Source organism: Mandrillus leucophaeus, unplaced genomic scaffold, assembly GCF_000951045.1.
Source record: "Mandrillus leucophaeus isolate KB7577 unplaced genomic scaffold, Mleu.le_1.0 Scaffold41, whole genome shotgun sequence".
In the NCBI taxonomy this organism is placed as follows: Eukaryota; Metazoa; Chordata; class Mammalia; order Primates; family Cercopithecidae; genus Mandrillus; species Mandrillus leucophaeus.
Window position 1 is genome coordinate 5833865 of NW_012104365.1, and position 9783 is coordinate 5843647.

General features: G+C 60.1%; 2 protein-coding genes across 3 annotated transcripts in view; one reads left to right on the forward strand and one right to left on the reverse strand.

The window, feature by feature from the left end:
- The first annotated feature begins 6 nt into the window (after positions 1-6).
- On the forward strand, positions 7-2601 carry SLC2A4RG (SLC2A4 regulator). Its single transcript, XM_011992379.1, has 6 exons — positions 7-549; positions 940-1127; positions 1201-1301; positions 1453-1738; positions 1822-1913; positions 1999-2601. The coding sequence occupies exons 1-6, from the start codon at positions 474-476 to the stop codon at positions 2108-2110; spliced, it is 855 nt and encodes a 284-aa protein (XP_011847769.1). The 5' UTR covers positions 7-473; the 3' UTR covers positions 2111-2601.
- A 164-nt stretch (positions 2602-2765) lies between these two features.
- Positions 2766-9783, reverse strand: part of ZBTB46 (zinc finger and BTB domain containing 46) — a 77473-nt gene continuing 70455 nt past the window's right edge. For both annotated transcript variants that reach the window (XM_011992378.1, XM_011992377.1), the window contains one exon: positions 2766-6367. In XM_011992378.1, the coding sequence (XP_011847768.1) occupies positions 5996-6367 (372 nt within the window). In that variant the 3' untranslated portion in view covers positions 2766-5995. The remainder of the gene's footprint in view (positions 6368-9783) is intronic.

Below are 9783 nucleotides of genomic sequence, written 5' to 3' on the forward strand. Positions count from 1 at the left end.
TGCCCGTGCTTCCAGCCCAGGCTCCCGCTGGCTGCTGCCGGCTGCTGGCCACTCCCACATCCCAGGCCTGGCGTGAGGCCCACAGCTGCTGTTGCACAACCCTGGTTAATGTGTGATAGGGGGAGGCCTGGGCCTGGCCCGCCTCTCTGCCAGGGCTTCAGACCCCTGCCCAGCACCAGGGTCTGAAGGAACCACAGTGGAGCCAAGCCCCCGGTGTGGAGAACTCAGGCTTCAGGAGACCCTGGCCCTGCTCCTGGTGGCTCCTGGTGGCTTTCAGCTCTCACTGCAACCTGAGCTGGGGGAGGAGCCAGGCCTCATGCCCAGAGCTGGGAGTGGGGAGCCTGGTGTGCACGCGTGCCCAGGCCTGCACGTGGACCGACCAGGGGAGGGGCCCAGAGCTCTGGCTGGGTCACCCGCACCCCGCCCCCATCTCCTCCAGAGCCACCCCAGGAAAAGCCCGGCTGGACGAGGTCATGGCTGCCGCTGCCCTTACAAGCCTGTCCACCAGCCCTCTCCTTCTGGGGGCCCCAGTTGCAGCGTTCAGCCCAGGTAAGACTCAGATGTCTGCATTTAGCACTGTGGGTGGGGACAGGGCTCAGAACCTACAGCCCACCCAGCCTCTGTGGGGCAAGCAGGGCCCTCAAACCTGGGACTGCTTTCTAAAGTGGACTTCCGCACCCTCAGTACCCCTTACTAAGGCCAAAGCCGCAGGACCCAGGCCTTCTGGCCTCCCTGACCTGTTTACCTCCAGGTCGCTGGCCACACACATCTGCTGACCCTTTCCTGTGCTGGGGGTGTTTCTCCCCAAGCCCTGGGGCCAGCTCCTCCAAGACGCTGTGCCCACCAGGCTCACCCGGGACTCGGTGAACAGGAGCAGCTCAGGGTTAGGGACTCCCTAGACCCACCCAAAGTTCTAAGGCAGAGGGCGTGTCCCTACAGAGCCTGGCCTGGAGCCCTGGAAGGAGGCCCTCCTACGGCCCCCAGGCAGCTACAGCAGCAGCAGCAACAGTGGAGACTGGGGCTGGGACCTGGCCAGTGACCAGTCCTCTCCGTCCACCCCGTCACCCCCACTCCCCCCTGAGGCAGCCCACTTTCTGTTCGGGGAGCCCACGCTGAGGAAAAGGAAGGTGAGCTTGGGGGCGGCCCCCAGGGAGGGGCGGGTGTGGCGGCTGAGCCTGACCCTGGTCCCTGTTGCTGCAGAGCCCGGCCCAGGTCATGTTCCAGTGTCTGTGGAAGAGCTGTGGGAAAGTGTTGAGCACAGCATCCGCGATGCAGAGACACATCCGCCTGGTGCACCTGGGGTGCGGAGGGGCCTGGGGTGGGGCAGGGCCTGGGGTGCGGCGGGGCCTGGGGGGCACGGGGCCTGGGGTGCGGTGGGGCCTGCGGGCTGGCTGGGTTTATGAGGCCTGGCCAGGCCACCTCTTCAGCTTCCACTGGCTGTGTCCCCAGCAGGAGGCAGGCAGAGCCTGAGCAGAGTGACGGTGAGGAGGACTTCTACTACACAGAGCTGGATGTCGGTGTGGACACGCTGACGGACGGGCTGTCCAGCCTGACTCCAGTGTCCCCCACGGCCTCCATGCCGCCTGCCTTTCCCCGCCTGGAGCTGCCAGAGCTGCTGGAACCCCCAGCCCTGCCTAGTCCCCTGCAGCCGACCGCCCTGCCCCTGCCCCCGCCTCCACCCCCTGTCCTGAGCGCTGTTGCTAACCCCCAGTCCTGCCACAGTGACCGTGTCTACCAGGTGGGTAAGGCCACCGGTGGCAGCTGGGGCAGGTCTCAGGGCCCTCTGGAGGGGAGTGAATCCCTGACTGTGTCTCCCTGCAGGGCTGCCTGACGCCTGCCCGCCTGGAGCCGCAGCCCACGGAGGTCGGAGCCTGCCCACCCGCCTTGTCCTCCAGGACTGGAGTCAGCCTGAGGTGCGTGTGGGCTGAGGGCCTGCGGCCGCCACCAGCTGGAAAGGGTCCTCGTCTCACAGCACCCCATGCCCTGTGCCCCCCCCAGGAAGCCCCGCGGCGATGCGAAGAAGTGCCGGAAAGTGTATGGCATGGAGCGCCGGGACCTGTGGTGCACAGCCTGCCGCTGGAAGAAGGCCTGCCAGCGGTTCCTGGACTAAGTCTGGCTCATTCAAGAACATCACCTACCACCTTCTCCCTCCCCACGCCAACCCCAGGCCTGGAGCTGAAACAGCCCAGGGAGAGCCCCAGGGCCTGGCCTTCACCAGCTGCAGGGTCCGCTTTTAATTGGGGGGGGCTGACCCTGAACCCCCCCAGGTCGGGGAGGGGTCCCACCACTCAAAGTGCCTCTGAAGAAATCAGCTTTTTGCACTAAAGCCAAACCGCTGTCCCCTGAGCCCCAAGGGCCCTGGGGGCAGCCGCCCCCCTGCCTGCCGGCCCGTGGATTTGTCAAGGGTGTTATGGGCCCAGCTTTGGGGGCCAGTCCTGATGCACTTTGAGGAGTGTTGGGGAGAGGACTCCCCCACTCGCACTTAACTCGATGGCTCTCGGGCCCTGGGGCTGTTTTTACCATGTTTTTGAAGCTCAGGTGTCTCGCGTCTGGGCTGCACCAGGCGAAGAGAGAAATTAAAGATTTGAGGTTTTTCCAGAAGCTTTGTCTGCCTCTTGGGAGGAAGGCTGTGGGGCTGGGACCTTGTGGTGGGCGAGTGGGTGGAGGCTGGCAGCCGGCCACAGAGGGCCGAGGGTCACCCCTCGGCCGCCCCCACCCCAGGAGAGGCCGGAGGAAGGATCATCTGAAACGCAGGAGGCATCTGCTTGGAGCAGCAATTCCCCAATTTATTGAAAGTGATCGCTTTGCAAGGATGTCTAAGCTAATCCCGTCACAGAAAGGAAACGCACAGGCGCCTAGGCAGAAACTTCGAGACTCACCGCAGAGGCCACAAGAACCCACGGCCACAGAGAGGCAGGACGGCAGAGCCGTGATTTCCCACCGAGCGATTATGAGAACCTCTTCCCCCAATAGTAGACACATCTCCAAAACAAACACAGGTTTATAACAAGTAATAGAAAGTCAATATAATATAGATTATCCCCGGAAAAAATCAACAATCTTCAAACACTGCCTTTTTTTTTGTCTGTTTTGTTTTTGTTGACAGGTTGAAAGCATGTTGAAAAAATAAATATTTAAGAAAAGCACACACAGCACCCTCACTACAAGCAGTTCTAAAAGGGCTGCATACAAAACACAATATAAGATCTGAAAAATAAAAAACACCACCATTAAGTATGGCTTTCATAAGAGTTGCACATGTCACAGAATGAGCTAAAATAAGATTATCTTTTATAATATTGCAAAAAGTTCCAGTTTTTGCATTTTCTCAGTTATTTTTTTAAAGAGGAAGATGTGCAAAGTTGGAAGCAGTAAGCTGCGTCTTCTGAGTCAGGTCCCTACGTAGCCCTGGCAGTGTCCTGTTTCCCAAAGCCCAGAGAGCCCCAGTGTACAGCCTGGTCAGGATCCCGAGCTTGATAGAAAAATCATGGTGTCCCTGCCCCCCTCCCCACCCCCAGATAACACCACCCCCAATGGACTGTATTTCCCACTTTGGTGTTGCAAACACCAAAATACAAACACACAAACAAAAATACAAAATGTGAAATGTAATCTACACATTTTTCCTCTTCATAAAAAAATATTTATTAGTTTGAACATCGATTTAAAAAAAAATCAGTCACGTAAAAAAAAACCCTTCATGACATGTCTTTTCCCTCCACGCCTCCTGAGAGATGGACGTGTGCACCTGGGCCTCGGAAATCCCACACTCTTCAGTCGGCAAACTGCGAACAAGAACAAGAAATCTGCCGCGCAGCAAACACTTGGGGAGGTCAGTGGGACGGTGTTGGTTTTAGGGAAGAAAATGCCCCTGTAGCTCCGACAGGGAACCCCGAAACGGTCAGCAAAGGCCGCACGGAGTGAGCCGGCCAGACGGAGCAGGACATCCTGAGTGTGGAGGGGGAGGCGGGCCCGGGTCCTGGGCAGGGTGGCCTGAGAGCAGGGGACTGGTACAAAACCCAGAGACATCTGTGGGTAGCAAAGGTCTGGTTTCCAAATGCATTTTATAAGAAAGTCAGTGTGTTTAGAAAAGGGGTTTAAAAACCAGGGGAAGGTACAAAGTTCTGAGAATTCTCAAAGAGGCCGGGGCGGGGTTGGCCTGGGGTGAGGGCGGAGGGCTCCGTGGGAGCTCCGTGGTGGCCGTGCTGTCCCCCGGGGGACTCGTGCCAGAGCTGCCCCCCTTGCTCGGTATGAGTCGGCAGGGCAAGCGCTGGCTCCTATCCCCACACTCCGTGTGCAGAAAAATCTTGGCCTCTTTCTCCAGCTTAGAGGAGCCACAGCCTCTGAGCTGAGGCGTGTGTGTGATGACAGCTCCAGCCAGGGCGCCCTGTCATTGGTAGAACTGGGGGCCGATGTCAAAAAAACAAAAGTCATGACTCCTGCGCTGTACCTGGAGTCCTCCATGCACTCCTCCACAGGACCCCCGGCCAGCCCAGCCCAGCCCTCCCCGAGCAGCAGCGGTCAGGGAAGCTGGTGCTTTACCTGACAATGTGGGTAAAAGCCTGGTATACAGGCTAGAAAAAGAGAGTAAAACCTCTTTCCACGCGGCCCTGAAGCTCAGCACTCCAGGGGGTCTTCACACGGGCAGGTCCTGGAGGGAAGGAGGAGGCCACCGCGCCCACCTCCCATCCGAAGGCACAGCACCGCAGGGTGGCCTGTGCCAGAGGAGGGGGTGAGGGATGGAACGTCCTGGTGGTGAGGGCTGTCACAGGCAGCCTGAACGAGAAGACAGGATGCGGCAACTGTCCTGAGGCTGTGAGTCTGGGCGGTCTGCCTCCAGGACCGCCAAAGCCAGGCAGTGCACCACGGCGCACACCGTGGGACCCTTGCTTTTCACTCAGGAAAAGAAAGAACATGTGAGCGCGTTTGAAAACACAGCAAGAGGACTTGACCACAAGCTAAAGGAAAAACAACCCTATATAGTTTCATCAAGTGAGAAAAATAATGCCAAACAAAATAATTTTATGTAACTACCTGGATATGTCTCTGACTACTTAAAAATTTGGTTACCCACGCGGGGAGGTGTAAGCAGCACACTGCAGTTAGGAACACCGCCTCCAGTGTTAGCAGCAAAGGCAGGAGCCCAGCTCCAGCCCGTCCAGGAGGGGTCAGCAGGAGCGGCCGGGCTGGGCCATGGGCAGAACAGGACGGGCAGAGCCCAGGGTGGACACAGCAGCCCAAGGCTCTCCAAGGAAGTGCACATGACTGAGCGAAGGCCCTTGCAGAGGGAACCTGGTGTAGCCTGAAGTTGGGGGGGCACAGGGCTGAGGGTCCCCTCCTGGAAGGAGCCCACAGGGCTGTGTCCACCTAAGATAGCACCTGGAGCCCTCGGCCTCCAGTAGGGTTCTGCAGCTGTGTTGTGTGTTAAGCACCAAAGCCCAGAGGTAAGAGGGTGGCAGGGCTCTCTGTGCACTGCACCTGGATTCTACAGGCTGCCATGGGCCACGGCTGCAGCCACAGGCAGTGACCTGGCTGCTAGGGGAGGGGAGGGCGGGCTCCAGCCGGGCTGACCGGGTGTCTGTAAAACTCTGCACCTGCTCAGGCCAGGGGCCTCTGGGCTGAACATACCACCCCGCCCAGTGCCCACTGGACCCGGCCACAGGGCCGTCACATGTCCAAGCCAGGCTGGCTGTCACAGGGGCCACTCACACACCCGCACCACCTGCTGGGGACTTAGGACTGTGCTCTCCCTTCACTCAAACCCGCCCTGTGACCTCCCCCAACTCACTTCATGTCTGGTCCCAGAGCACCCCTTGCTGGGGTCTCACCTGCTTCTTGGCCCACAGGGCTGGTTTCCGTGGGGGGTGGGTTCGGGGGAAGCAGAGGAGGGGCCGCGAGAGGGGTGAGCGTGGCCCTGGCCCCGCAGTGGAGACCCACCGGACACACACACAGGTGGACGAAGCGAGGCAGCCACCAACCCTGCCGGTGGGCGGGTCTAGGAGAGCCAGGCAAAGTCCTTGTCGGGGCCCCCCGGTGGGCTGCGCGGCCGCGGCGAGTCTTCCTCCTCCTTGTCGTCCGCCAACAGCGCATCCTCGGGGGCCAGGCCCTCGTCGTCCTCGCCCAGCTCCTCCGCCTCCCCTCGTGGGTCATCAGGGTCCTCCAGATAGGGCCCATCACCTGGGAACAGCGCCTCTGGAGAGCCCTCGCCGCCTCCACCGCCGTGGTCCAGGGGCCCGGCCATGCCGCGGCCAGCACAGTCGGCACACACACCGTGGCGCCGGGAGCCGTGCCTGATGCCCACGCTGGCGGCAGACATGAAGACGCGGCTGCACACCTTGCATACGTACTTCTTGTCCTTGCTGTGGACCTGCGGGGGCAGGACAGGGGTTGAGGAGGGCCTGGTGGAGATGGGAAGGCGGGGCAGGGGGTGAGCAGGGCCCGGTGGAGGTGGGGGGAGCAGGGCAGGGGGTGAGTAGTGCCTGGTGGAGGTGGGGGGAGCAGGGCAGGGGGTGAGCAGGGCCCGGTGGAGATGGGGAGGGCGGGGCAGGGGGTGAGTAGGGCCCGGTGGAGGTGGGGAGGGCAGGGCAGGGGGGGAGCAGGGCCTGGTAGAGGTGGGGGGAGCAGGGCAGGGGGTGAGCAGGGCCTGGTTGGGGTTGGGGGGCACAGCCTCCCAGGCCCTCAGAGCATCTGCATAGGCAGAAGCTCCTGGTGGGGGATTGTGGGGGAGGCGCACAGAGACAGGAGTGCTCAGACCCTGACCCCAGCTCCTGTCAGAGCCACACCAACGCAGCCCTGCCCCAAGGAGATGCTGGCACGAGGGCGGCGGTGCCCCTCCCCTGCAAGCCCAGCCCCTAGGTGGGCCAGTCTGAGTGTCCACACTGTGTGTCCAAGCACCCTCACCAGACGCCCTCCGGGTTGACACACTTCTCACAGGGGTCACACCATGCCCTCTGCCTAAAAGCCTGGCTTCCTCCAAACCTCCCTTCAGTACAGGCTGAGGGCCCCGCATTGGACTGGAGCTCACAGAGCTCCTCCTGTACCCAGCCATGGCTGTACGCCCTGTACAGGGACGGGCTGGGGTTGGGGCTGCCAGCTGGGCAGGTGGGCCCACACCTCAGCCTGACCTCCTCAGCCCCTGACCGTGACTCTCAGGTTGTTTCAAGGTCAACTAGACAGGCGAGAAGAGAGATGAGCCTTTACGGTCCGAGGAGGAGTGTGGCTGCCAGGGAGGGCAGCCAGGCGGTGCCCCGTGCTGGGCCCGGCAGGGAGACGGGGCAGCACCCTGAGGAGGCCCATGTGGCAGGACATGAGGTGCTGGGCTCCTGGAGGGTCTCAGCACCAGCCTGGAGGCCCGAGGGAACTACCACACGCTCTGGGGACATGTGGCCACAGCGGGGCGTCTGCTGAGGGTGGGCGGGGACACCCGTGCTGGGCAGAACAGGACCTCAGAAAGACATGGCCAGGGACGGGGAGGGGCGGCCCACGTACCCACTCACAGCACAGGCACCCTCGGCCAGGCCAACTCGAAGAGGCCTTGGGGGACCGGCCCTGATGCCTCACAGTACAGTCCCCGTCCCTGCCCTCCAAGGACAGAGGCGGCAGGACCCACAGAGGACCCCGATGGCAACCCCTGGCCAAGTCCACACGAGGGGCTTCTCGGAGGTGGGCCGGCCTCAGGTCAGTCCTCCAGGCTGAGCATGGCACTGATCCCAGGCTCCCCTCGGCTCCTCCCTCCATCCGCAGGGCTGTCTCCTGGGTCTTGCAGCGCCTCTGAGGCTGCATGGAGAACTGAGGCTGGGATGTGCTTGTGACTTTAGCTCTCCTTAAACCATTCCAAACTCGTCCGTTTTCTCCCATGAGCAAGTACATATATAATCAATGTGTGTCATGGCGAAAGAGGGTCCCTCTGCACTTGTAAGATCTGTGACAGGCAGGTACCACAGTTACCACCTCCCCATCCTGGGGCTGGGCCCTGGCCCTTATACGCTTCCTGTCACCGGTCTCAGCGTCCCGAATCCATAGGCCCACAGCCCACCCAGCACGGCCTGACCTCCCCTTTCTCTAGACCCACCGCCGTAACTTCCACAAAACCGGGAACCATAAAGACCTCACTTCTCAAATGTTTGCTGCCAGAGCAACTGTGTGAGCTCTAAGCATGGCCTGGGATGGGGGCTGCACAGGGATGTGACACCTTCGGGGGCAGCTGGTGGCCTTCAGGCCAGGGCAGCACCACACAGCCTACCTCAGATGCACAAAGACACTAATTCTAGAAACAGAGCCTCAGACAAGTTGGTGCCAGGACTGCTCCTTTGGGCTTTTTGTTTTGCGGCATTTTAAACCAAGGACTTCCAGAACAAAAAGACAAGCCACAGTAGAAACTTCCCAACAGGGCAACTTGGCGCACAGGGGCCCAGGAAGGGTTGGATCAGGGCCAGTGTACCCACCAAGGCCCCTCGAGGCCTGGGCTCCCATGTGTGCAGGGACCAGGGCACCTGAGGAGGCAGCAGGGACAGCCTGGGGTGGCACAGGGACCTTGTGGCCAGGGCTGGATGGCTGGGCACTTGTCGAAATGGGCAAATGCCCTGGAAAGAAGCAAGAAGGAAGATGGGGCACGTTGGCAGCCCGCCCGGGCCCTGGGGCACTATGGCTGCAAGAGGACAGCTGGCCCACCCTCCAAATGTGGCCCTGCCAAGGCGTGGGGGGTCCGGCCCCAGCACTGGTGCTCCTCCTGGAGCGGGTGGAGGGGCCACGCAGGCCAGGGAAGGGCTGACAGTGCCATCGTGAAAGTGGAGGCTGGACCAGCTGGATCTCCATGCTCTCAGGTCCAGGACCCCAGAGAAGGCCACACGCAGATTCTCCTCAGAAAAAGTCAAGCCCCCATATGCTTGTTTCTGTTCTTCTTTAGAGACAGGGTCTCACTCTGTTACCCAGGCTGGAGTGCAGTGGTGCAATCACAGCTCACTGCAGCCTCAGTCTCACTGGGCTCAGGGGATCGTCCTGCCTCAGCCTCTCAAGTAGCCAGGATCATAAGTGTGTGCCACACTTGGCTAATTTTTTGTTTTGTTTTGTTTTTTTGTAGAGACAGTCTCGCTATTTTGCCCAGGCTGTTCTCGAACTCCTGGCCTCAAGCTATCCTCCTGCCCCAGCCTCCCGAAGTGCTAGGATTACAGGCATGTACCACCACACTTGGCTTTCCATATGTTTCCAGTGAATTATGATCCCCTGAAGTCCAATCATGAAACCCCAGGATAAAAATCCCAGCCCTGGTTGGACACAGTGGCTCATACCTGTAATCCCAGCACTTTGAGAAGCAGAGGCAGGTGGCTCACTTGAGGCCAGTAGTTTGGGACTAGCCTGGGCAGCATAGCAAAATCCCATCACCACAAAACGCAAAAATCAGCTGGGCACAGTGGTGCATACCTGTAGTCCCAGCTACTTGGGAGGCTGAGGTGCGAGGATCGCTTGAGCCCGGGAGGTCAAAGTTGTGGCGAGCTGTCATCGTGCCACTGCACTGCAGCCTAGGCAACACAATGAAACCCTGTCTCCAAAAAACAAAAACAAAACCAAAAACCCTAACCCTACCCAACGAGAAGGAACAGGCAGCCACACTGAACCTCAAACAGGATCAAGACGCTTACTGAGAGGTTAATATGGATTTGCTAAAAAAGATGTTACAATCCATGTTGTTAAAACGTGTTAGCACCTATCAGTTTAAAAAACAAGATGTGGCCGGGCGCGGTGGCTCAAGCCTGTAATCCCAGCACTTTGGGAGGCCGAGACGGG

Excerpts from the sequence above, each read along its gene's own strand:
- SLC2A4RG (XM_011992379.1), top strand. The coding sequence starts at position 474 with ATGGCTGCCGCTGCCCTTACAAGCCTGTCCACCAGCCCTCTCCTTCTG. Across the intron at positions 1,128-1,200 it reads CCACGCTGAGGAAAAGGAAG|AGCCCGGCCCAGGTCATGTT; the intron begins GTGAGCTTGGGG and ends CTGTTGCTGCAG. Across the intron at positions 1,302-1,452 it reads ATCCGCCTGGTGCACCTGGG|GAGGCAGGCAGAGCCTGAGC; the intron begins GTGCGGAGGGGC and ends TGTCCCCAGCAG.